General features: G+C 43.5%; 1 protein-coding gene across 1 annotated transcript in view; it reads left to right on the top strand.

Moving 5' to 3' along the window:
- Positions 1-27,579, top strand: part of ROBO1 (roundabout guidance receptor 1) — a 533,171-nt gene that overhangs the window by 295,529 nt on the left and 210,063 nt on the right. The window contains exon 3 of the mRNA XM_054973392.1: positions 14,580-14,737. Coding sequence (XP_054829367.1) covers positions 14,580-14,737 — 158 coding nt within the window. The remainder of the gene's footprint in view (positions 1-14,579; positions 14,738-27,579) is intronic.

Raw genomic sequence — 27,579 nt, 5'->3', positions numbered from 1 at the left:
TGGTGCTAAGAAAATAACAACAACAACAACAATATTCAATTTATATACCGCTCTTCAGGACAACTTAATGCCCACTCAGAGCAGTTTACAAAGTATGTCATTATTATCCCCACAAAAAAATACCTTGTGAGGTGGGTGGGGCTGAGAGAGCTCCAGAGAGCCGTGACTAGCCCAAGGTCACCCAGCTGGCTTCAAGTGGAGAAGTAGGGAATCAAATTTGGCTCTCCAGATTAGAGTCCCGCGCTCTTAACCATTCTACACAAAACTGGCTCTGATAAGCGAGTTCATAGTGATAATAATGGCTCATTATCTAGGCAGGCTAGAAGGGGCAGGGAGTAGCCTGGAAGAGCCAACAGCAGAGCAGCAACAGGTGTGGCTGCCTAAGGCAATCCGGGCCGCAGCTAGGTTGTTAGGGGCGGGGCTAGGAGGTGGAGTCTGGGATTGGTGAAGGGATAAAAGGAGAGTCCCTCCTACAAGGAGGGGTGGAGAGTAAGGAGTCAGAGGAAGAGTGTGGAGAGACGAGGAAGAGACAGGAGTACCTTGGGAAGGCAGGGACTGCAGTTAAAGGGGCAGTGGCTGACCCCAAACCGAGGGGCGCTACCAACCCAGAGAGGAGAGTGTCACATTCATTAACCAAGTTAAGAAATAATCTAGAACCATTAGTTTCTAAAATATAGTTGCTTAACATTTCCAAACTTCTAATAAAAAGTATTTAATAGCTATTGCCTTTCTCGCTCTACTACTTATTCAACGTAAATTATACTTATCCAGTTTATTTCTGTCCCATTGTTCAATTGACATTTGCATTGTATATGTATGAGATAATATGTAGATTAATTTCCATTGCAAAATTCTTAAATTATTTATACTATTAAAGAGTGTGTATTTCCATTTTTATGGAACTGTTTTTTTTCTAATTAAGAAGCTTCATTTTTCTTTTAATTAAATCTCCAGATACTTTAATGTGGCCTGCTTTCATGATATATGCATGTGAAGAGTCAATTTTGTTCTTTCTGACTACATTTAGTGATTAACTTTAAGAATAATTTGAATGACAGTAGAATTTTACACTATTAGATTTGCATTTTAAACCTTTTAAATAGAACAATGATAATTTCTATAAAAGATGTGTGTCTTGGTGATATTTATGAAGAACAAGGCTGAATTTAATAATTTTTTCATCTAAGGAAGGGAGGAATTAATCTCTCAGTTTATTTTATTCATTGGTTGAAAAAAAATAAAGTATACTATTTGTCTTTAGTGCTGCTGCATTATCCAAAATAGCAGAGTGCTACAAAGGACTGCTACAATACAATCTTATGTCTAATATGACATCTATCATAATCAAATATATTTTAAATGTATAAAACATTTGTAAGATAGAATTTCCTCATTCATATCTTATGAGAAAAACAGTGTCAAAATTTATTGTGAGAATAAGATAAAACTAGGTGAAAGAAAAAACAAAATATAATAATTTTAGACAATTTACAACTCGTTAGCTTTTTACAGAGAAATGTATGTTTTCCCCCAGTAGCTACAAGAACTCATACCAATTTTAAAAAAAGAAATCTAAGCAATCATTTGTAATTACAAGTAATAGAAAATGCAAATCAATTCCATTTATTCAGAGAACAGCCAAGCCTTTATGGTAGAGTGGAAATTTCTCCTTCTGTTTTAAAACGTGATATGCAAATGAGCAAATATGTGATATTTTCTCTTCTTCTTTGTCCAAACTAATGAGTTTAAAAAGCAATACTCTATGCTTATCAACCTTTGTGTATATCAAAGTTAAGAATTTTATGTGATAGTTCAGTTCAGCTTTCATTGTAATATTTGTAAAATGTTGATCTGCTTCTAGCTGAAGTAAATGAAAGGGAGGGGCACCTCATATATGATACGTGCATTTGTGCAAATTCATGGTGAAAGACAATCGTTATGCTTGACAGGAGTGCTGATTTCATCTAAAAAAGGACAAGACCTAGATAGGCAGGGACGTTACATAGTACATATTAGGCTATGGTCTCTCAATGCCTCTTAATGTTTTTTTAAAAATTGCCCAAGTGTACCTCAGCAAGAATCAGTACAAAAATTAGAAAGCAGCATATATTCCAGGAATACTTCTGGGTGACAATAATCTGCAAAAGGGAGCATCGCTCATACTTCCAGTGCAACCTTTTTGTGACTCTAATGAGTCTACTCATGTGCACTAAAAATTGAAATCAAGAGTTTCATATTCAACGTCTCTGAGCAATGAAGATATGACTAATAAGTCCTTAGCTATCTGTGAATAGCCTTGGCTTTGTAAAATGCCTTGCTGAATTTCTTAGTATAGCTTATAACTGGGTATATTTGTCCTAAAGAGATGCATCAGAGCTGAAAATGGAAGTGAGGCCACGGCCAGGGATAGAGCAGGAGGGTAAGATGCTACAGGCAGAAGATACTATTCAGTTTTCTGGAAGGGATGATTTCAGATTTCTCTGTGTTATGAGCCAAAATTCCTCCTCTTGATTTTGCCTTTTCCTTGTGCAAATATTTTGCACCACTTTCCTCCTGTAAATGGTAAATGGCAGTTCATTTTTCATTATTCTCTGCAGAATGAGCAACAGGGGAGAACCTCCCCTAAGAATCTAGTGCAAGAATCTTGACTAGGGAATGGGGGCTGGGGCTCAAGAGGCCAAGTATTGACACAGTTATCAGGGGCTGGAGAATTTTGGTGAAGACAACCATGGCAAAAGAAGGAAAGCTTTGTAAGAGCTTTTGACAACTACTGCTGCAGACCATTCCACTCTGTCTCACTAACAGTGAAATTCTAAGCAGAGTTACTCCAGACCAAGTTGGGAAGAAAGGTGAAGAGTCAAAAGCAAGGTCTGTATATTCTTAGGTGTGTGCGATTCGGGTTTCCGATTTGGGTAAAATACCCGAATCAGACCCGATTAGCAAAGATTTGGAATTTCTGGATCCCAAATTGGGCCCAGCATGCTGGGTCCGATTAGGAAACCTCGAATCGAAGCTTTCCAAAGCAATTTGTATCGCTTCAGGAAGCTTCAGATCAAGAGGTTTAAATGCCCCTTTTCGTGCCACTGCGAAGCGGCACAGAAAGGGGCATTTAAACCCCCGGAACAACTGCTTGGTGGGGAAATCGTGCCAAGGGAGGCGGTTGCACTTCTGGGCCGTCCCTGATGCCTAGCTGGCCCGGAAGTGGTGGTGCGGTGGCCCAGGTAGTGGCTCCCAGCCTTCCCGCTGCCTTGCCAGCCACTGGACCAGCAGAGGCTGCACTTCCAGACCCTCCCCAATACCCAGCTGGCCCCGGAGGCAGCGACACGCTGGTCCAGGTGGTAGCTCCTGGCCTTTCTGCCGGTGCAGCAGCAGCACGGGCAGCGGAGGAGCCTCTCCAGGCCATCAGTGGCCAGAGAGGAATGACATAAAAACGACCAGAATATAGCATATATAAAATACAGCAAGAGTGTAACAAGACTATATGTGGATACACAATTTCATAACAAACACTAACTTGCAAAATTAAAAGAAGTCCATCAGGACCAATCAAAAACTAAAACATACTAATGCAATGCTACTAAAAGGCCAGAATATGCCAACTAACATCTAACAATTTAAATCAGGACTTACTATAAGTGGAGATAAGGATTTGCACAACTCCAAAGTATGGCTAAGATGACATGTTAGATATTACAATCAATCCTTCATCAACATTGCCAGGCAAGATGTGAGGAGATCGAAGTTTAATTGCTTGGGAGCAAAACTTGGCTACCTGCCAAGTGGTCTCCGTACTTTCATCAGACAGAAGCCTATTTATGTTGGCCAACTCAGAAGTGTCTGTAGAATGCTCCAGTAACGGAAGGATATGCACAGCGCGGATCACATTATAAAAAGGACAGCGAAAGAACATATGGGCCGTTGTCTCTGTCTCACCACTATTGCATGGGCATAGTCTCTCTGCCTAAGGGATCTTACGGTATCTGCCCTCAATGATTGCAGATGGCAGAGCGGAAAATCTAGCCAGGGTGAAAGCTCTTCTTTGCACTCCAGTGTCTTGGATTTAAAGGTTTTATTATAGAGATCCAGTGAGTTCATGGTACATCCATAGATGGATAAGTTGGCAGGAATGGGGTTACAAGCAAAGGCACTTTGATATAAAGGTAATGATTCCACCGTCCCCTTGGGCAGTTAGCAAATAGGCGCGAAAATCCCAAAGTCTCATGAGAAACACAATAGCTTTTTCTGGGCAGAGAAAGGTAAAAGATTACAAGATCAACAAGCATACTTCAGAGATAACAGGCTCAGTATTAGCACTTTCATTTTCAGGCAGGCAAAGGATAGCATGATTATAATGGTTACAGTATAGGAGCATGATGTGAGAGCATACAGGTACAAAGTGTGATCAAATCAATACCGAGAGCAGAGAATATATTAATGGCAGGGATGGATGGTATGCAGATGTGACACCCACCTTACTTCACTATGCTCCAAATCTTTACAGAGCATACCGAAGCGATTTCAAGACCCGAACCCCGAAGCGGCTTGCCGCTTCAGGGTTCAGGTTATTCCATAAAAGTTTCTCACTTCGGTTAAACCCGAAGTGTGAAACCCAAATTTTTCCCCAGTGCACACCCTTGTATATTCCATGAGAAGGGAACCATGAGTCTGGGCAGAGAAAGGTACACAAATTTAGAATGATATCTCAAGTTGTAATCATGGGAGAAGACAGCTGAAGACAGTAACTTTTTATCTTCATTGAACATAAAAATATGAAGAGAAGATGTCAGGCTATGGATGACAGTCTATGGCAGATAGACCCTTGTACCATCACAGCAAGAATCCAGGCTCTTGGTTAAAGGTTTTATTCAGGAATCAGATCATTTCCACAGATATGTCCATAGAATTACTCAGAAGCAAGGTAAGCAACTAAGCAGTAAGAACAGGTTGACAGGAATGGCAACACATGGGAAAACCCTTCCTCTTAACTTACACATTTACTCCTTTTATTAGGGCAGATCAGCATTCTTGTTGGAATTAGTTTGCCTTCTCTTGAAGCAGTCTTAATTGTACATAGCCTGATCTTAATTCTCCAGCTTTAATATCAAAAAATGTCCCTTTCCTGTAGCAGGGCCTGAGAAATCAGTAGGGTCCAAAAACAGGCTCCCTAACCATAAGGTGCTATGGTGTCTCATAAGTTGTAGTGTGACTGAGGACAACCATAGCACAGGAATATATGAATTTGTAAGGTGAAATCTGCACAGCCACCAGGACAGCAAAATAAGAGATTCACCTCTCCATCTCCCCTCCTGCCTCTTCCTCCACACAATTCAGGCAGAAAGTGAATGAACATGTTCAACCTTTTGAGTCAGCAGCACTAATTGTAACACCTTCCCTCCAAAGATTCATACTGTTTCTTTAAAAAAAATATAGTACTCCCCAAAGAACTCTTTCAAAGTTATGGAATAAACTTCTTAATCTTAAATTAGATGGTTTCTTTAACTTATATGTGTAATTTATTGTAATGTTATTTTAATGCTATGTCATTATATATGAGAACTAAAACTAATTTAATTCATATATTCTGCTTGTCAATTTTTATTTCATATTATAATCCTACGTTTCATAACTTGCAGCAATTAATATTAAATACCCTATGATGCTGGTGCAGGCTATACATAAATAAAAATAAGACAGAGGTCCTGCCATGAGATTTCCAAATGAAAGAACAAGAAACGCAGGAGAAGACCTGTTGAACAATATGTGCTGCTTTTTATGCAGAAGGTTTCCAGGATGAGGTGCTGTCTTCAGGTAAAAGAGAGATGACTCTCCAGTACCCTGCTTTTTGGTATAAACAGCACTGTGTTGGCTGTACCAGTTGCCTGATTCTGTGCCTGTTTCATTTGTTCAATGTGGCAATCTCATACACAGATACTTGGGAATAAACCTCATTAAATAAACCCAGTAGAAATTACTTCTGAGTAAATAAGAATATGATACGGTTGAATATAGGGTTGCCAGGTCCCTCAAATGTCCCAGCAGGAGACTGGGATGCTGGCTCCTGCCCCATCTGTGCTCTTGTAGTGGCATGTGTGATGACGTCACTTCCAGGAGTGATGTCATCACGCAGGGTCAAAGGTGCTTCACGTGATGATGTCACGCACACCAGGGAGGGCAGAGAGAGTGGGCAGCTCTCTCTCTCTTGCCGCCACCACACCCCGCGTCCGTGCCGGCACGGGCAGCACAGGGGCAGCTGCGGCGAGAGAGAGAGAGAGTTGCGGTGGCCATGGCCTGCTCTCTTGCCGCGGCTGCCCCTGTGCTGCCCGCGCTGGCAGGGACAAGGGGTGCAGCGGCGGGGGCAGCAGGGGGGGCACCGCAGCTTGCTCTCTTGCCGCCGCCACGCCCCTTGTCTCTGCCGGTGCTGGCTGCACAGGGATGGTGGAGGCCACGGCAAGAGCGGGCTGTGGCGGCCACAGTGGTGTGAGCGGTGTGCTCTTGCAACCGCCACCTGCTTTCTCTCTGCCGCCACCGCTGCCCGCTCTCGTGGCACGGGAGCATGCCCCACACCCAGAAGCGCACTGCACCACCCGGGGAGAGGGCACCCCAGGGAGCACACACCCCTGCCAGCCAGGTTAGTGGGCGTGGGTGGGATCGGGGGATTCCCTGCCCTGAGCTGGGGGATGGCAACCCTACTGAATATCACTAAAATGATTTTAGTAGAAATCACTAGGAACCACCACCACCCTTTAAAAAAAATAGGTATCTGTTCTTAGATGCAAGATAATACTAAAGTAGAGGAGAAGTGAATGCTATTTCTAGAGGTACTGTGCTTTTTCTCTTCTCTCTTTTTTCAAGTTGAGAAGCTATTAGGATGAAAAGGGAAAAGACAGTTGACTCCCCCCCCCCTTTTTTTTTTTTTTGAGAAACAGAACAGTATTTGGCTGAAAATGAAATGCAGGCCTGGAGCCAAGATATTGTTAAAAGCACCATACAGCAAATTCCTTTGTTTAAAAGACAATTGCGAGGAGGAACTTCCTTACCAATGGTGACTTGGCAAGTGCTTTTGTGTAACACTGCAAATAACATTGAAATAGACGCTAATTTACACTGACTTTTGAACGTTTATTCTGTTTATGTCCATTTTATCTGAGAAAATTTATATTCACTGAGATTTGTTTATTTTCAAAATAAAGGAAGTAATCAATTTTTTTTATTAAGGAAACTTTTCATATCAAGTTGTTACTGCTAAAGGACAATGTTTTTAAAAAGGAAAGCTTTATTACACAATACACCAGGGTCTTTAATATGGACTATGTAGATTAAATTTTTAAATATCATGTACTCACCAAGAGGATGACAAAAAGGGTAGGTGTGGTTAAATTTGCTAAGGATTTCTGATGGTGTGTTGGAGATCCCAGCGTACCTTGGTGATTGCTGTCAGTTACTACAGACTGCACAGGTGTAGTCATATGAATGGAGCACTGGCATGGAAGGTAACGGCTGTTGCTTGGCTTATTTAAATCATCTGTATAAATATATTCTGTAGTTTGCACACCACCATCACTTTCATTCATACAAAGCACAGTGATGACTCTTTCCCACAGAACAACTTTACCATAGGAAGGCCAAGGATAGAGTTACCCCTAGATTTGTAAATAAGATTGAAAACAAGAAACAGGGAAGGGATCAGATTAGTGGGAGCCTTCATTTTGGAATGCAGTGTGCAGGATTCATGGCTAAAGAAGAAGAAGCCACTTATTTTGGTTCCAACAACTGAGCATACAAGGGAGTATCTCGCAGGTCTTCCTGCAGAAGAAACATTTGGACCAACACACCTGTCAACCAACTTTGAAGTGCAAACAGTGTAGAAGTATTCAAGTAAAGAATTCTGAAGGAACTCGTATTAAAATCAAGGTTACAGAGTTTGAAATCAGACTTTTGGCCAAAGACAGAAGGCTCAAAATAGGACCAGATCCATCTGACCAGATTGTTTCATGTTTACCAAAACAGCTTCACATGGTAAAATTTGAGCCTTAGAAAATGAAAGGAACAAACTTCATTGGATTATGAAGTATATTACTAATACATCTTGAAAAGGAAATATGTGCTCAGTTTACATTTGAGACTCAATTTATAAAGGACAGAAGGAGAATTGCTTTTTCAGCAAGAGGAACAGTCTTTAAATTTATAACTTTATGTTCAATTACCAGACCCCGAGGCAATCCCAAACTATGTATCTCTTTTACACCTGCAAAAATAATTACATGACTGCTATCTTCAGAGTAATCTTTAATGGATTACATTCTGTTAGCTTTTCATTATGTAATGTTAGAACCAAAATAATTAACAGTAAATGGGGGGGGGAATGCTGTATCTAGTGTTAGTTCTTTGATGTTCTCATAAGGTATTTTGTGAACTATGGTTAACTGATGAAAACTTCTCAGTTTACAGACAAGGTAAAGCACCTTGAAGACAAAAGTTAGCCTAACAAGTATAGAAATTTCTCATCTAATTTGCTTTTATTAGAGTAGAATTGAACTCTTGTTGCTTCGAGAGTTGTTTAGAATGAATCGAAGTATAATTCTGAGACCTTTTCATCTTTTGTTTTATGTCAGTTTTGTTTGAGACACAAAGGGCACTTAAGGTTTCAAAAGGAACATTAGAAACCACTTTATGGCATGATCCTATTAAAATACTTCTGCATTTTAGACTGTTGATATAATTTTAAGATCTAATAAGATCTTCTTTACCCTGATTCTCAGAACATCTCTGTCATGCTATGACAATCAGAATTCCCCATGCAGTAAATATTGGGGTGGATCCTATCCCTATCCTTCCACTCCACTGAGCAAAGTTTGAAGCTTTCTTTCAGCCTAAGGAGTATTCTTCTAACTTGAGTGTATGTGTGCCTGTCTGTCTGTGTGTGCGTGCATGTGCACGCACCAAGAAAGTTTCTGTTTCAGTTTCCGTTCTTGAAGTTCTGGAATCATTACATTACATTACTAGTTTGTTGTGGCTGAGTGGGTTCCATCTCAGAACTAATCCATTTAGGGTTTTTGTTTTGGTCCATTGCATGCATGTTGGCCACACATATGCAAGCATATACTGTTCTTTTCAAGGGACATAAATTTTTACGCTTAACCAAAAACAGCATCAATCATTAGTTCTCCTCCTAGTTAAAACCATTTATCCACTGCAGGCCTACTCAGATTTAAGTCCCATTGTAAGCAATAGTGCTTACATGTCACATTCTAGAAAGATATAAGCATTGTTGCATTGTCAACACTGTATCTTATCAAGAATGCTCACATTAATGATCACCATATCAAATAAGTCACTTTGCATGAAAAATGGCTCCTGTTAAAGACAGAAAATGTTTTGGTGCATATATGTCAAATTTGTGAACGTAGTTGTGTGTTCTAGGTTTGTCTGCAGGCTACTAAAGAGTAGTTACACCTTCATGTATTTAGTGGAGAGCAACCTTGGCTCAGAAGATTGTGTCCTTAAGTCGGTGGACAAACAGGGTTCAGGACCAGCTTGACCTCTAGGAAAAGGGTTTTTGATATGAAATAGAGAATATCTAGGGGCCAACGATCCCAGGTGGCACAGCTGAACTTGTGGGACAGAGCAGGTAGAAAAGACACAGGATTGCATCAAAAATATAGGAAAATGATATCAGCTTGGTTACCAAATCCCTAAAATATATGTGTTTGTATGCACTTGCACATACACATTTGTATATACATCCTCTAAAAATCTGATACGGGTTTTGGTCAATATTTAGCTATACAAATGAAGTCTGCGGGAAGAGTGTATATGAGATGCACAACCAAATGCATATTCTAAACTGGATGTGAGATGCACTTTAGGATGCACTTTATTTCTTTCAGAGGGATACAAAGTTATATGTACATTTAAAAGACATTCAACTGAAAGCAACACAGTATAGATAGCAGACACATTCAGATGCTCTACAAGTTGTACGCATAATTGTGTATATGCCTTACCTGCATTGCATTGCTTGCAACGGATTGTCTATTTGGATGCATGTAATATTGTATTTGGCTGCACACTTGGCTGTTCATCTGAGCACTTTTTTCATGAAAAGTAATGAAATGCTCCTAGACCATTCATGTTATGACATGTGCTTGAATGTTTCCTGTTGGGGGGTAATTTGGCAAATGCATCCTCTGATGCCAGTTCTGTCCGTTACAAATAGTTCTTTTAAGTTATGAAAAAGCACAGTCTTTTGTATCTTAAGGATCAGGTGCCACCTGGCAAACCTCCCTCTTGATGATGGTTCACTGTGGGTATTTGACTATACCTGTCTTTGACAATTCTTCACAACTGCTTATATTGCTTGAATTATAGGCTGAAGAAAGATTTTGCATCTATATGTGTGCAACTCCATAATAAGAAGTTGGCATAGGATAATACTGATCATGAACTTGTAATCCATTTTTTTAATTAAAAAAATCATATTCATTTTAACATAGATTTGGGGAACATATTACAGAGAGACCTAATAACGCACACTGGAAGTTTGCTAGAAAAATGGATTTCCCATAGTCTATTTGATGGGCAGATATAATTGTTACCATCTTTGGAGAAGAGCAGACAAGAAACAGAGAGTAGACATGGGCACGAACTGCATTACAAATGAAAAAAACACCAAACAGGCCGCTCGGCTGTTTGCAAACGGGCCATTCGTGATATGCCATTCCAGCCGAACAGGCGGTCAGCGTAAGCCTTGTTCGTTGCGCTCGGCCACCATTCGGGAAGCTAGACACTCAGGCGCCTTCAATCAATTGCCTCGGCAATGGCGGGGGGGGGGAGTGCCTTAACTCTGTCTGCACTCCCTCTGTTGCCCCGGACACCCCAATCAAAGCCCAACTTAGCTTGATGGGTATGTCTTTCTTCCAAGTGTGGAGCTGCAAATTGGTTACAATTGGTAACGTGGGAGCAGTCACTAGGGGGGAGGGAGGGAGGGGGGTGTTCTGTGGCCATGGGAACTCCAATCTCATCCCTGCAAACCCTGTTAGGCAGTTCTGACTGCAAACCACAGGCCTCCTGCATTTCTCAATGAGTCCTCAGCTTATAAAAGGGCACTAGGCTCCAAGTTCTGGTTTCACTTTCAGCAAGCAGTGGAGTGGGACAGAGCTGTTAATAGCGTTTGGGAGAGAGAGAGGGAGAGTGCATTGGAGCTGGGCTTTTTTCTGTGTGTGGTGGGTGGGATAGGGAGCTATCCCCTCTAGTTCCAGGGCTGCTGCCAGTCCCTGGGGCCAAGCTCAGTGGGCGCCTCGGCTGAGAGTTCACCCTGATTATTAGTGCCTAATCTGGTTAGGTCTGTGGGAGTGGTGGGCTAAGGCTCTCATCCCTCCCTCTGGTTCCAGGGCTGCTGCCAGGCCCTGGGGCCAAGCTCACTGGGCACCTTGGCTAAAGACTAACAGTGCTCCTTTTTTGTTCTCCTTAATTCTAGTTTGGTGGCACAATGAGTCTTCTTGTTATGTTGGCTGCCGAGGGTGGTCGTGGGGTGAAGTGCAAAGGCAGTCCTCCTGGTTTACTTGTGGAAAGCAGTACTGGGTGTGGCTTGTGGGCAGCAGAGTCCTCCCACTCCCCCAAATTCACCTATGGGGGCTGTGGAGGAGGCCAAAGAGGTCTTTCCGCTGTGGGGAGAGGCTCTCTCTTAACATTTTGAGGAGGGTGTGGGTGACAGATCCCTGGAGGAATGGTTTGTGGGTTATGAAACATCCTTCCTGTCCCCATTCCAGACTCTTGGTGGTGTCCCCACCTGCAGTTCACCCCTCACCCTGTCGTCCGTGGCCAGTTCTGCAGTGCAGCCTTTAACTGTTCGTCCTCCTTCCCCTGGGACAGTTCGTGGTCCAGGTTTCAACGCCTCCGTATGGAGGCACTTTCGGGCCCTTCGTAATGACCTCCGTGTGGTGCAGTGCCGTGCCTGTGATGTCCTGTGATGTCCTGATGTGCAGGGGCAAAACCCGAAGCACTTGTCGTCGATGGCCCTGACTTGGCACCTGGTGACGCACCATCCGAGCCTGTGGTCTCCATCCTTGCCCAGTGTAACACCCATTGTGGGGAGAAAGGAGGCGACCAGCTCTTCTGTTCAGGGTTCAGTGGGAGGGTCACCTTGCCCACACTGGTGGGAGCGGAGTGCTCAGGCAGGCCGCGCTCATGGAGGTTGTCTCCTCGGGGTCTGGGACAGCAACGCCACTTAGAACGTCAAGGTTGAGGGCTCAGGAGGCGGCCCTTCACGTCTTGGCAGAGACGATTGCCCTACAGGGTTTGCCCATATCCATCGTGGAGTGCGTGGGGTTCCGCAGGCTACTAAAGCATCTTTCCCCTTGGTTCTCCATGTCATCGCCCGTCGAGTCCTGTGGGTATCTCGAATGAGGGCTGGCACATTTGGGTCAGGTTTAGCGAGGCCCACTCCCACTGCTAACAGGCTCCTGAGGCCTTGATAGGCCTTCCTGGCACAGTCAGATCATCATGACACCTCCTTTCTGCAAAGGCAGGAAAGTGGGTGATGCTGGCGGCAGCCTCCTTTGGGCACTTGCTCAACAGCTCAGGAGCTGTTGCACATGTAGTTGAGCCTCACGGTGCCCCTATCCATTGCAAACACTGTGCTCTCCAAGCAGGGGGGAATGGGTCCCTCAACTCATGTCCTTCCTGCAAAGGAAGGAAGGTGGCCGATGTCAGCTGCTGCTGCTGTCCCGTTTCTGTCTCTCCCTCTCTGAAACCACTCTGACCCATCCAAGCAATGTATCCTGTCCCATCCATCCCCATCTTTCCGTGAAGGCAGTACAGCAGGTCATGTCAGCCGCCGCTTCACAAGGAACTATCCTGTTACTGCTCCATCCTTGGTCATGATGGTCAGCTTGGTTGCAATCACACAGACAATTGGACTGTATAGGGATACAGTCAGTTGCACAGCATGGCTGTTCCCCTGTCAATGGGACTGACTGGACCCCTTTGAGCTGGGGGCGAATGTGTCTCTTGCCGCAACTCCCATCCTTTCCACAAAGGCAGGAAGGTGGGTGATGGCAGCTGCTACCACTGCCCTATTTCTTCCTCTCCCTCTCTGGGACCACTCCAGCGCCTCCCAACTACCTCTTGCTTGGGAGCTTTCCAGTTCCCAATCCATAGCTCTCCCTCCCAGGTACTGCCACGAGTCCCTTTCTCACCATTTGCATCACCCCGTCCCCTCCTTTCCGTGATGACAGGGAGGTGGGTGATGCCAGCAGCCACTGACAGATCGGGCTCTTCCAGGCCCTGTCGCAGGATCTTCCAGATGCGGCTCGTCGCCGTTGTCGGAACCCCTGGGTCTCCCTCTCCCACCCTGACCACTTTGTGTTTCCTCTTTCCTCCTCTCCCTCTCGGGTACTGCCACGAGTCCCATCCCCAACACTTGCACTGACCCATCCCCTCATTTCCATGATGGCAGAGAAATGGGTGCTGCCCGCAGCCACCAATTCAGGGTCTTCCCGTCCCCCTCGCAGGATCTTCCAGGTGCAGCTTGTCACCGCACCCAGAACCCATGGGTCCACCTCTCCCTGTCCACCCGGTGGCCGCAGTCATGCACCTCCTTGCTGCTTAAGCAGATGCTTTGTCTGCCTCCGACCTGGAGGCTTGGTGGGCGGGCACATACGGGGTGCTGCCGGCGAGCGGCCAGACCCTTCACCCCCTGAGGGGAGGCGACACGCCACTGCCTCCCCGAGCCTTCCAGGCCCGGTGACCGCAGTCTTCTCCCACCTTGCTGCTTAAGTGGATAATTTTCCGCCCACCCGCAGGTCTGGCGGGCGGGCACATGGGGGGTTGCCGCCAGCAAGTGGCAAGACCCCCTGTCCCCGAGAGGGGAGGTGGCACGCCTTCAGGACCACCGCACAGGGCAGAAGTGAACTGGGGAGGGTGGCTCCATTTTTTTTAATTGGGAGTTTACTGGGGGCGTTGAATTTGGGAATGTATAACTCCAAGATCCATACTGCAATCTTGACCAAACTTGGGTGGTGGCTGGTGAAGAGCCTGCTGCACATTCTCTGTGAATATAGGCTCTCTAAGGATGCTGCTCTGGCGCCGACAAACACCAAACATGTTTGTTAACAGGACATGTTTGGTTCCGGTCGGCTGTTCGTGTTCATTGTCGGGAACAAACACCGAACAGCCTGTTCTGGTTTTTTCCCCCATTCGTGCCAATGTCTAACAGAGAGTACAAGAACAGGGTAGAGGGCAATGAAAGATGAAATTCACAACTAGTGTGCCTGTAAGCCGTGCTAGTGGTGTGGACAGAGAAAATATTAAATGATTGCAGTCTGCCCATCAAAGATGCATTCTTGGAATTAAATCAAGGAATTAAATAATAATTAAAAGACATGGCAAGCATGAGTGATGGACAAAAATGATGTTTCTGCTTGTTGTGCTACAATGAAGGAAGAAGCTGTAATTTCAATGAAATTAATTTCTTTCTTGAACATAATGTTCATTTGCATTCATAGTACCAAGTTCTTAAGTCTGTTTCCTCATCTGTTTTAGCTATTTGATTTTCTTTTTCCTCTCTTTCGATCCTTCAGTACTCCGTGATGACTTCAGACAAAACCCAGCAGATGTCATGGTAGCGGTGAGTGAGCCAGCTGTGATGGAATGCCAACCTCCAAGAGGCCATCCTGAGCCTACGATATCATGGAAAAAAGATGGATCTCCACTGGATGACAAAGATGAAAGAATTACTGTAAGCTGGAGGGGGAGAGTACTGTAAAATACCATTGCAAACTTATGCATTCACATCATACAGTTTCTGTTTTTAGTTGTTTGATGCTGCGGGAATCTCCATTTTTTTGTTTTATCCACATTACCTATTTCTGCAAGCATGGAGAAGGAAAGCAAAAGTACATTCAGTTTCTTGATTCTTCACAGAGAAAATGTTCCTGTTCTTTTAAAAATCTGGGGGTATATCCTTTCAGAGCCCTCATCTGACACTGTAGTCACAGAATCCTTTGCACTTTCACCAGTGCAGACCTGTTACCAGAACTGCTATTTTATGGGGAAATTAGCCAGCAGTTCGGCTTAAGTTAGTGCGGATCCTTACCAATGTATACCAGACTCCGTACTTCCGGATTACTCACGCAATAAAGAGGCGGTAACTAATCAGTACAAAACATGTTTACTAAGGTGTTGCACAAGCCTACAATAGCACATACAATCAAGAAATATACAAGAGCTAGGAAATAAAGGTTGGAAAAATAGAGCCGTTTGCATTAGCAGGGAACCCACTTGAGATCGAAGAAGCAGGACGATACGTTACCTGATCACAGCGAGAAGCAGAGAAGCAGCAGTGAAGTGGGGCGATATCTAATGCCTGCACCAGATATGCAGAGTGATGGTTGGGGGTCAGGAGAGGAATGGTGTGCGCCTCATGGCAGGCAGAGCCTGCTTAAGTACCCAAAAATTTACCCTGAGGTGAGGGCCTTCCATGTGGTTCTCAGGAGGGAAACAAAAGCTTGATGGTTCTATAACTATCGCTAATGGGCCACTTTAGGGTCTGAATGTATGATTGTGACACCTTGGGAAGGGGACAAAGGAGGGGAGGGGAGTGCCGGGCAGGTTGATCGAATCTGTCAGGAAGCTGGAGTTGTCTTGATGGCATCTGCCCTGGAATGTGGTGGTTGTATTGACATGCATCCATTGGGTGTTCTGGACAGCTGCCACGTAGCTTCCATCTCAGGGAGGCTTCCAGCGATATGTATATCAGGGTGAGGTTGGGCTCTGTGAATGTGACAGGAGCCTGGTCTTCAAATGGCAGCCTCAGAACAAACTGTCCATGGTGATTCTCTGCTGCCTGGGAACATGGCTTCTTCCTTGGCACGTCTTGCGGGCTGGCTAGCAGGCTGCCTAGTGCCGGGGGCAGACCCAGTGACCATCCTGCAAGGTATTCCCCATGGGAACTGACCAGGGGGTCCCTGGCCAGGCTCGCGGAGGGTCCTTCTGGCCGGTACTGTTCTGCTAGGGGCATGGCTCTGGGCCCAGGTGGGATATGTGTCCAAGGAGGCAGGAGGCATTGGTGTACACAGTCCATACTAGTAGAGAAGCAGGAAGTAGGCATGGGCAATGCTGCCCCTAACAGAGTCTTTGGTAGAGCCTCAAAACAGCAAGGCAGGAAACTGACACAGTTCAGAGTAGGCTCTATGAGAGGGGGAGGGGGGTTGTCCCTGGCAACAGACCTTAGAGATGGCATGCAGTGTAGATGCTAAGCATGGCTAAATCTCTGAACTTGAACACCATCTGCACAGCTCCCAAGTCTAAAGAGCCCATATTCAAGACACTGAATTACTTTGTAAACCCAGTGGCATTCCCTGTTTTGGAAGATGTTATGGAGATGACTCCAGAGCTCTACGCTAAGCCTGCTATGATAAACCCCATGTTGAGAAATATGGACGCAGTGCATGAAATGAGACAGGAAAGGTGCTCCTTCCTCTTTATTCACCCTGTGGCAGATTCCATGGTTGTGGAGCCATAAGAAAGAAAAGCTGACAAGTGCTCCCATCACTGTGTCCTTGAAAGTAAGGAAGAGAGCCAGTTTGGTGTAGTGTTTAAGAGCATGGGACTCTAATCTGGAGAACTGGGTTTGATTCCCTACTCCTCCACTTGAAGCCAGCTGGGTGACCTTGAGCTAGTCACAGCTCTCTGGAGCTCTCTCAGCCCCACCCACCTCACAGAGTGTTTTGTTGTGGGAATAATAATGACATACTTTGTAAACCACTCTGAGTGTGTGTTAAGTTGTCCTGAAGGGCGGTATATAAATCGAATGTTGTTGTTATTGTTATTATTATAGAAAATTAGATCTGCTGGATAGAAAGATCTATGCATCCAATCCAAATCCTTGACAATGTGCATTGATAATTACAATGCAAACATGGAGAGAGGGTTACCAATTATTTCTGTGGAAGAGTATGACTTACATAGAGTCCCTGCTACTCCAAATCTATTGCTCCTTATTTTAAAAATGGAAGCACTAAAATTTCCAAACAACAGATAAGCTCAGTGAACATAGTGCAGTCTTCACTTCATGTGTTTTAGCCTCAACAATTACTGTGAGGAGGCATGTTAACTTAAATCCATAGCTCTGCCATTTGAAACTAGGGCCAAAATAGAGAACTTCCTTTTTGAAGGTGCAGAGTTATTTAATACTGGCACTGATTAGATACTAGAGTATATTAGAAAAAAAACAGATTCTTGGGGGAAATCTCTTGGAATTACCCTTCTTACCCACAAGAACATAGACAAAAGGGGGAAAGGGACTCTATACCTTCCTGTAATAACATGAATATATCCATTAGCTGGCTCTGTTGGGTTATAAATGCCATTATTCCCCCTCTTCTTCTCAGCCTAAAAGTAAATTACAGAGAAGGAAGGGGAAGGACACTTAATTACCCCCTCTTATAGCAGTTTTTGATTGTGATTTGATTGCTGTGTGGACTGACTTCCCTTCTCAGTGTATGGGAGGCCAGTTTGGTGTAGTGGTTAAGAGCAGTAGGACTCTAATCTGGAGAACCACGTTTGATTCCCTATTCCTCCACTTAAAGCCAGGTGGGTGACCTTGGGTCAGTCACAGCTCTTTCAGAGCTCTCTCAGCCCCATCCACCTCACCGAGTGATTGTTGTGGGGATAATAATAACATACTTAAACTACTTTGAGTGGGTGTTAAGTTGCCCTGAAGGGTGGTATATAAATCTATTGTGTTGTTGTTGTTGTTACATAAGATCAGTGGGTCCATTTGTCATAGCCAAAGGGTATGTAACAGAATTTGCAGAACCTCCAGACCCTTGCCCTCCTGTCTCCCTGACCCCTTGTTTTCCCTAGTTGCTAGAGCAGGAGCACACATGAATGTGTCATGTCTGCATACCATTTATCCATGCCATTCATATGTTATCTGTTCCCTGTATTGATTTGATCATAATGTCCTGTCTGCATAGCATTTATCAATGATTATGCTCATACTGTGTATTCATATGCTATTTTATTATGCTCATGTACTGTGACCATTAGATTCATGCCATCTTGAGCTTGCCTAAAACCGAAAGTACTAATGTGAAGACTGTTATCTCTGCAGCTTGCTACTGACCTTGTACTAAAATGTAACTCTCCACAAGAGACAGGGAGAGTTGAATTCCTTGTAATCTGCTGGCTTTCTCTGGCCAGACAAAGCTATTGTGTTTCTCATGAGAATGTGGACTTTCTCACCTTTTTGCTAACTGCCCCAGGGAAGGGGGAATCCTACTCTTTATATCAAAGTGCATTTGTGTGTATTCTCATTCCTGCCAATTCCCATGCATCTTTGAAGGACCTGTGAACTTCATGGATCTCTGTAATAAAACCAAGACCCTGGAGTACTTGCTGTGAGAGGTGTGGGGATCTATCTGTCATGGACTGCTAATACTAATGCCAAGAGACAGTAGTGTTGGTTTCTCCAGGGAATGTGTTTTTATTCGTTTTTTTCCCCTCATTGTCAAAAAGTCAGGAGAACATCACTCCAGATTAGATTAGATTAGATTAGATTAGATTTAGAGTGTATCCCATTGTTCACTCAAAATGTTTGGTTTGCGTCTTCAGATCTACTACAGGTGTATTTTCACATTTCAATAAAAATACAATACAATAGTTTCCTTCGTCTTCTGAGCGAATGTACTGATTTGACTTCCAGCCTTTCATCTGCACCCAGAATGTTCACAAAGAGTCAATTGCAGTAGCCCAGATCCACTTATTGGGCTCCATCTTATATCCTTGTCTAGATGACTGTCTAATAACTGCCCAGTCAGACTCACTTTTTAAGGACCATGTACAGTGTCTCCTGGGTCTTCAAGTGAACATGAAAAGTCAGCTTACCCCCTCTTATATAGGTGTTGTCCTCAATGTACCTAGGGCAGAATGATCAAAGTAAGGGACATTTGGCCGCCATATCAATTTTTCTCCACTGTTGCCATTAATCAATAGAGACTGTAAGCCTAAATGGCTTCCACAACTACGGTCATGCTTTTCACTTGGCTCAAGATGAGACTTCCTATCACCAACTGTCTTCAGGATAAATATACTCACATAAACTTGTTCTAGATTTTTACTTTATAAATTATTTAATATAAAGTGCTCTGTGTTCTTATTGTGCAATGCAAACAAGTTAATAAATATCACATTTCAATACAATTTACAATAGTTCTTACAACCAATTCACAAAGTTATAATCTTCTTACATATGTCACTTGTCACAATAACATTTCAATAAATATGCAACCATAAACATGTAAGTAATCTCAATTTCTAAAGAGCGGAAATTTTTTCAAAGTGCAGTCTTTTGAATGACAGTTCTCAATATAATGTTTGTCAATTTCAAACAGTTCCAACTCTCATTTTTCTTATTGCATTCGTCCGTGATTTCCTTCTCTTGAGGGTTGCTGGATTAAACTAGCAGAGCTTCATTGCTCCAAATTTCCTCTTCCAGCCCTCTCTCTCCACGAGGGGATGCAAAATCTGCCCGACAAACTGCTAGCTTTTTGGTTTGTTTCGCCTGCGCCCACGCACAAGCTTTTTCAAGGGCAATTAACTGCAAAAGTAATAAATATTCATTGATTATCTTGTTCTCACCAAGAATTATATGTGGCTGTTAACCTGTTACAAAGTTTTTACTCACGGAGCAGAATTCACATTCTCTAATGACCAGACATATTGTCTTCCTTCTCAAACGGTTGCTATTGCCACAAGATGGAGGTGTCTACCAGCAATACATATATACATGCATTTAAAGGGGCCATGCCATTCTATTATGTTTATCTTCGTGCTGTTCCTAGTCTGATTACTGTTCATAAATTTACCAATGCCATGTTATCCAATATAACAAGAGAGGTCCCATGTGAAATTAGTAATTTTACAACATAAATAGGATATTTGAAAGTGATTATTTAATCAAAAGTTCTCAAAAGTAGAATTTAAACATTTTAAATGTAAAATGCTTATTTGTATAATGATATATTTTACTTTATTTCCAAACATACTTTCCTAAGTGCTCTATGTATGTTACTTGCCCCAGCACCTCAATATGACATGAAGCAATAATTACACGGACAAGTTATGTGAGTTCAGCTAGTTTATATTTATTTAAATATTTAACTTTAACTGCTGATTTTCATCAACACTTATAAGCTGATAGTTTGAGGGGGGAGTCTGTGAGGTGAGGAAAAAACGCTCTTCCCAAGACTTAAAAGTTAGGTAGAAAACCAGCAGGAGAATGCCAGTTGATTCATTTGGTACAAGAAATGCACACTGCAGTTCCTCCCCTCCCCATACCCCGTGTTAGCACAAATTTCTGCAGATAATTGAGAAAAGAGGCCCCAGAAGTTTTGCTGTCCTGCCACTGTGATGGGAAAAGTCAGAGAGGGATGTTAGGGAAAGTAGCAAACAACAGACACCATGCGTCACAGAGGCAACTCAGAGAAACACCCAAATGAAGCTAATAACTAAACTGAATTTTACTCACTGCAGGGGTGGGAGGGATGGCTGATGTAAGTCATCTACTGTCTTGTTAATGTTGTTCTGCTGTTAACTCATTGCAGGGGTGGGATGCATACTTGCTTATGATGAAGCTTACTACTGAGAGAGTATTACTTGCACTTCCCAACTGTTTAGTATCTCTCACAGTTTCAGCATGAGGCCAGTGATGGGGGGAATGGGATCTGTCTTTAACTGTGCTCTGGGCATGCCATTGTCTTGTGCTTGTGGCTAGGTACTGCTTAGTTCTGTTCTATGGTGTTCCTCCACTGCCTGAACCCTGAGCTTGGCTGCTGTGACTGACACAGATTCTGTTGCAGTAGAAAAGAGTCCAGTAGCACCTATAAGACTAACAAAATATGTGGTAGAGTATGAGCTTTCATGAGTCACAGCTCACTTCTGTTGGGCTAAGTTGCAAGAGTGTCGTTTGGTTCAGTCTGTTGCGAAGTTGGTCCCCTTGCATCAGTTTGGTTCTAGTTGCCAGACTGTCCCTCCTTACCTCATTTTGATTTGGGTGATTCTCTGGTTTGATAATAGAGAATGGCTGGTCCGCTTTGTTAGGGGGTGCTGGGGTATTGGAGAGGGGGTCAGTTTATTTCTGTTGTGCTTCCCCATGGATGAGTGTGCATTAGGAGCTTGTCTCAGCTGTGGCATCCCTGCTGTGTGCATGTGTGCCCATGAGAAAGAACTTGAAAAAGTTCTTCTCATCATTGGGAACAATGGAGAGTGGCTGGTCAGCTTGCTCAGGTGCTGATGGGGTTTGGGGGGGGAGGGTTCAGTTTGATTCTGTTGGGCTGTCTAGTGTGGATAAGTAAGCCTGTAGGCATGTCAGTCTTGCTCTATGTGTTTCTGCAGTAGGAGGCTGCTTGGAATTTTTTTCTTCACAATAGAAACACATGGAGTGGCTGTGGCACCTTTTTGAGGGGGCTATAAAGTGGCCTCCCATGGTTCAATCTCCCTGAAACTTTGAGGGTCTTGACAGAACAGTAAGGAGTAGGTCTCTTGCAAATGTGTTGGATTTCACTTGTAAAATGCCACCCCCAGTCCCCTAGATTGCGCCCATTATTTTCCCCATAGGAAATAATGGAGATTGGAGGTGGCTGGGGGCACCTTCTTTGGTCCCCCCAGGGTCCAGTATCCATGAAATTTGGGGAGGGAAGTTACATGACAGTTGGCAGTAGGTTCCCTCCAAATTCAGAGGATTTTGCTTGCAAAATGCTGCTCCCGGCCTCCTGGATATCCCTCATAGTTTCCCCCATCAGGAATATTGTAGATTGGAGGTGGCTGGGGGCACCTTTGGGGGGGCATAAAATGGCCCCCCAGGGTCCAGTCTTCATGAAACTTTGGAGGTAGTTAGAGGACAGTTAGGAGTAGGTCCCCTCCAAATTTAGTAAAATTCGGTCCAAAAATGCCCCCATGCCACCAGAGAACCCCTCATTGAGTTTCCCATCGGAAACATTGGCTGAATTTTACCGAATTTGCTTTGCTTTACTGAACTGAATGTGAGAATCAATTTGATATTCAGGGTATACCCCCCCAAAATTCCAATTTGTTATTACCGAACCAAATCGATTTTTTTTACAGTGCACACTCCTAATAACCACTAAGATCTTAGAGTCAAAGGAAGCTTTTTCTGTTTCATGTTTACTACTATCTGCATGTTTTTGGAAGTCAATTTAATTTTTGGTAAAAAGGAAAGTATGTAGAATAATGTACATGAATATGTAATAAATAAAATCCTTTTATGTATGTAAAATCCTTTATGTATACAATAGTAATAAATAAAATCCTTTACGTACACGTTCAAGAGATAGAGATATAAAGGTGGTATTCCTAGCCTTGCCTAGGAAGCTGAGGTTAAATACTGTGAACCAATTTTCTCCCCTTTTGTAATAATTTTGGCCTTTTATTTATTCTGAACATTGTCATTCACTTTTTAAAAAGAAAACCTGGAGAAGTAATTCATCTTTTTATGTTTGTGATTCTTTGCTTTTAACAGCAAAGTTATAAAATGAATAATGCATAGATTCTTCATCCTGGTTGATTGTGTAATTCAAATTTTGAATGACGTATGGTCCAAGTAACTCATTGCTCCATTTCTGTTCTGCCTGATTTTCTAAATACTCCATCAGAAATCCAAACGATACAACTTGCTAAATTAAATTTACAGGTCCTGTCTAAATTAAAAATTATATTGGTATTGTGTATTTTTTTTAAAAAAAAAATTACAATGCACTTCCATTGTGTAAAAATTGGTTTAATCAAAGGTTCTATTTGATTAGAATTTATTAGTCTGAGATATTAATAGCAATCAGAATATGCCTGAAAATGACATGACAGTCTTCTAGGTGAGAATGTAGAGTACTGTTTTTTCTTTATTTAAAAGCAAAGCATTTAAACTGGCTAGATGCGAAAGTTAAAAGAAAAATCTAAAAAGGCATAATGCATATCAGCCAAAGGAGATCTGTGTGTAACAGATGAAAAAAGAAACTAGCAGAAAACTGATCTCCATCCCCAGGAAGGTGCTCTTTTGAAGGATGAATTACTGTAACAGAAGAAGGGTCAAGGAGGAGACAGCAGCTTATGATGGTTGAATTTTTAGTTGTCTAAAGTAATAATTTTAACATCTGGCTACTTGTTTAGGTGCAGTTTGGGGGATGAAGTGTTTAGCTATATGTATACTGTTTCTGTTCGTCCATGGAAATATTGCCATGTTGTCATTGCTTTATCTGCTTTAATATGTGTGATGTGTTTTAGGGACAAGCTGCTATCTTTTTTGTTCATTTCTCAGAGCCTTCAGTAAATAAGATATACATGGGTGCTACGTAAGCCTCAGTGTAATAAGTTATGGTAGGAAGCACTTAGCTAGGTAATCACAGATGGTGTCATTCATGATAATGTACTGTGGGTTAGTTAGACTCTGAACACTTTTTTTATATTGTAACAAATCTCCTGGATAGCCCAGGCAAATCTGATCTTGAAAGCTAAGTGGAGTTGGCCTTGGTTTAGTAATTGAATGGGAGACCTCCAAAGAAGACCAGGGTGGCTGTGGAGAGGCAGGCAATAGCAAACCATCTCTGAACATCTCTTGCACTGAAAACTCCAGCAAGGGTCATCATAAGTTGGCTACAACTTGATTGCACTGTCTACTACCACTAACAAACTTCCTACAGGTCACCATCTTGACTATCAAAAAAAAGATCTGTGAGTATAAGCTTTCTGGTGAACCTTTTAGATATGGTGTGGAAAATATATTACCAAAGGATAAATGTAGGCATGGGAGATGTAGTCAGAATTGCTAGGATAGAGGTTTAATACCATTCCTCAGCCTTGAAGCTCACTGGGTGATCTTGGGCCAATAACTCTCACTCTCTCTCAACCTGACTTTTTATAGGGTTTGTTGTGATGATAAAATAACGATCATGATAATGAAGTATCATGTAAAGCCCCCTGAGCTTCTTGGAGAAATGGCAGAATAAAAATAGAAGAGAAGAGAAAATACATTCATGGATATCCTAATCATAAATCCTCCAGTTCGTTTTCTTTGTCTTGAGAGTCCTATCATACCTTATAATTGGCAAGATGAGGATATGCAGCTGTCCTAACTTGACTGGCAACTTGAGTGGTAGTGGATGATTTGATTATTAGGAATATAGACAGTGGGGTCAGTGGCAGGCATTTTGACTGTAATTTGTGACTCACTCGATGCAGAGGTTTTTGACTTCATTTGCTGTCTAGATAAGTTGAAAGATAGTGCTGAGGAGGAGTCCGCAGTCGTAGGGCTTTTTGGCACCAATTACATTAGGAAATGTAGTGGTCCTGGAAGAAAAATGCATGTTACTAGGCAGAAAGATAAAGGCCAGGACTTCCAAGGTAGCATTCTCAGAATTGCTACTGGTTCCCTGCGCAGGACCAACTAGACAGGCACCGATTAGGTGTCTCAATGCATGGATGAGAAAGTGGTGACAAGAGTCATAGTTTAGATTTGTCAGGCAATGGGGAACTTTCTGGGACATGCCGAAGCAGTCAAAATGAGACAGCCTTCACTTAAACCAAAAAGGAACTACACTGCTGGCACTCAATATAAAAAAGTAGCAAACCAGTTTTTAAACTAACCCTGGGGGAAAGTCAATAGGAGCTGGGGATCCTCCAGTTAACCACAACTCAGTCCAAGGGGATAATAATATAAACTTTCAGGGTAATGTTAGTAGGAACACAATAAAACTTGGAAGTGAGAGGAGGATAGCAAAAGAGAGCCACCTGCAGAGACGAAGAGACTGAGGGAGATGTCAGGTTGTTGGAGAGGGAGATATGTTATAACTTTCTATAAGCCAATGCTAGAAAACTCAAATACATGATGGGGGATCTGGAGTGCTTGGTGCTAAATTACAATTTAGATATAGCAGGTGTCTCAGAAACACAGTGGGATGGGGCAAATCAATGGGATATGGTTATCCCTGGGTATAAGCTCTGTAGGCAAGGCAGGGAGGGATGTGTTGGGGAAGGTATATCAGAGGGCATAGAATCAAATAAGTCAGAAAATGTTAGGAGAATGAGCTCCTCAACAGAAGCAATATGGGTGGAAATACTGGGCCCCAAATGTTACTTAAAAGTGGGGATGTTCATCTTCGTTCTTCTGTGCAGCCCCATATGGGGACTGCGCTGTGAAGATCTCCTGATGGAGGATTTTACAACGCTTTCTAGAGCTCCAAAGAGGCTGTTGCTCACTTGCCACAGCAACAGTACCTGCTCAAACAGTCACGTGTTCAACGGCGAGCAATGGCCCCTTCCCTCAGTTCTCTTCTTGCTGCTGCTTGAGGAGGAACTTTGCTCTTGAGCTCCAGTTTTAGATATTCTTCGTTGTTTTCTGACTACGTCTTCGTCTGCTGATTTGTATTTGGAAGTGTTTAAAGACTGTTTATGACTTGGCCTGTTTTGACGATGCCCTTTAGCCTAATCCTGCCGATTTTGTCGGGTCCATGATGTCATCGAAGGCACTATTCAAGCATTGTACTCAGTGCAAAATGAAGATGACACATACTGATGCCCATGACCTTTGTCTGTTCTGCTTGAGTGAGGAGCACAATGTCACGGTGTGTAAAATCTGCCATAATTTTACGCCAAAGGCTAGGCATGATAGAAGTCAGCGTTTGCAGTCCTCTTTGTGGAACAAAGTGCTGGAAGGGGGTGAGGTGCTTAGGTCTCCTTCGGCTATGGAACAGGCACCGCGATCAGCATCAAAGGCAAGATCAGATGTGGAAGATGCTGGTCGTCATTCCAGGGCTGGTTCGGTAGCCTCTTCGAGATCGGTTCCAGCATCGGATCCGACAATTAGGGCACCAAGTTCCTCGAGAATGGTTCCGACATTGGATCCGGCGGGCAGGCCTCCCAAGCTCTACAAAGTCGGTTCCAGGATCAGATCTGACTAACAAGACATCGAAGCACAGTTCAAAGTCAAGGTCTGTGTCGGAACCGCTGGCCAAAAGAGTGAAGAAATCTAAATACTTTTCTAAGGACGCTTCATCTTTATCTAACCACCATCGATCCCCGGCGCCGGCAGTTGTTGATGATGTTATACTGGTGACACCTCGAACACCATTGCCTCATTTGAACTCTCCGAACCACTCGATTTTGGAGGGAGAGATCCTGGATCCAAAGGGGCCAGAGTTGACACGGAGAGCGGAGGTCGATGAAACTGAGACTGAACAGTCTCCCCTGCAGGGCCGAGGGGTCACTGAAACGTTGCCGTATCGGATCCGTCGTTGCTCTAGTGCATCAGTTCGATCTCATTGGATCCGACATGCGTCGGTGGAGAGAATTGCATCTGAGCCGAGGAAATCACTGGCTATTCAACATCAGCATGCTTTTATACCGGCCCCATATCATTGTCAGTGGTGAGACGATTATATGGATCCGAGGCCTTCGTGTCCAACTGAGCGCTGGTGGCTATGTCCGCCATTTCCTGAAATATCATCAGCATCTGAAGAGGGGAACATCGAGATGGACTGTTTTGAGGTGGGTTCTGAATCCTTTTCTGAACCATTCCCTGATGAGAATGTTGGTCCAGCTTCTGGCTTACAGTTTGAAGACCTATGGTTATACACAGAACAGATGACAAGGATGGCAAAGGCCTTGGACGTTGATATGTCATCAGCTAACCAGAGAATAAAGGACAAGCTACTCTGCCGGATATATGATGATGCTCCAGCAGTGGTAGGTTTTCCTATGTTGGAAGGTTTGGAAGAGATAGTCCACAAGGTATGGAAGACCCCAGCGGAGTTGCCAGCTACATCATAAAGAGTGGAGCAGATGTACAAAATCAAACAGGATTTTGGTGAAACACCCACCTCCATCATCCCTGGTAGCTGAAGAGATCCAGCATCGTAAGGCAGGTTCCCACTCAGTCCTGCCTGACAAAGAGGGTAAGAAGTTGGATGCTTTGGGGAGAAGGCAATACTCAGTCTCCGCCTTGAACATGTGCATCGCAAATTACCAAACCATTATGGTTGGTTATCAGCTATATTTGTGGGAGAAACTGCCCTTATATATCGCTGACTTACCTGAGGACAAGAAGGCGATTGTGTCATTACTTCAGACTGAAGCAGTACGACTATCCAAGCAGCAAATGAACACTGGTAGCCATAAGATGGATACTTTAGCCAGAAGAATGGCGGGTGCTGTGATTATGTGAAGGCATGCATGGTTATGTTCTACAGCCCTCCCAATGGAGACAAGGTCAAAGATTGAAGGCTTACCCTTTGAGGGAGACAAGCTGTTCTCTTCTACAACTGACAAGGCTTTAAAGAAAAAAAAGAGGACAGACAGCTAGATCCTTGGGGGTTACATCAGCAGAAAGGGCGTCCTACAAGCCAAGGTACTTCCCCAGACACACCCCATGTCAATATTACGAGAAGACTCACCAGCGCCAGTATTACCAACACCAGCCACAGAGACAGTGCAGTGCCTCTCAACTATCAAGGAGACTCAAGCAGTACAAGCCTCACTCTTCTAATGTGCCTGCACATCAGAAGGATCACC

Source organism: Eublepharis macularius, chromosome 3 (assembly GCF_028583425.1).
Source record: "Eublepharis macularius isolate TG4126 chromosome 3, MPM_Emac_v1.0, whole genome shotgun sequence".
Classification (NCBI taxonomy): Eukaryota; Metazoa; Chordata; class Lepidosauria; order Squamata; family Eublepharidae; genus Eublepharis; species Eublepharis macularius.
Note: the sequence above shows the minus strand (reverse complement) of the source record. Positions and strands in the feature narration are given on the sequence as shown.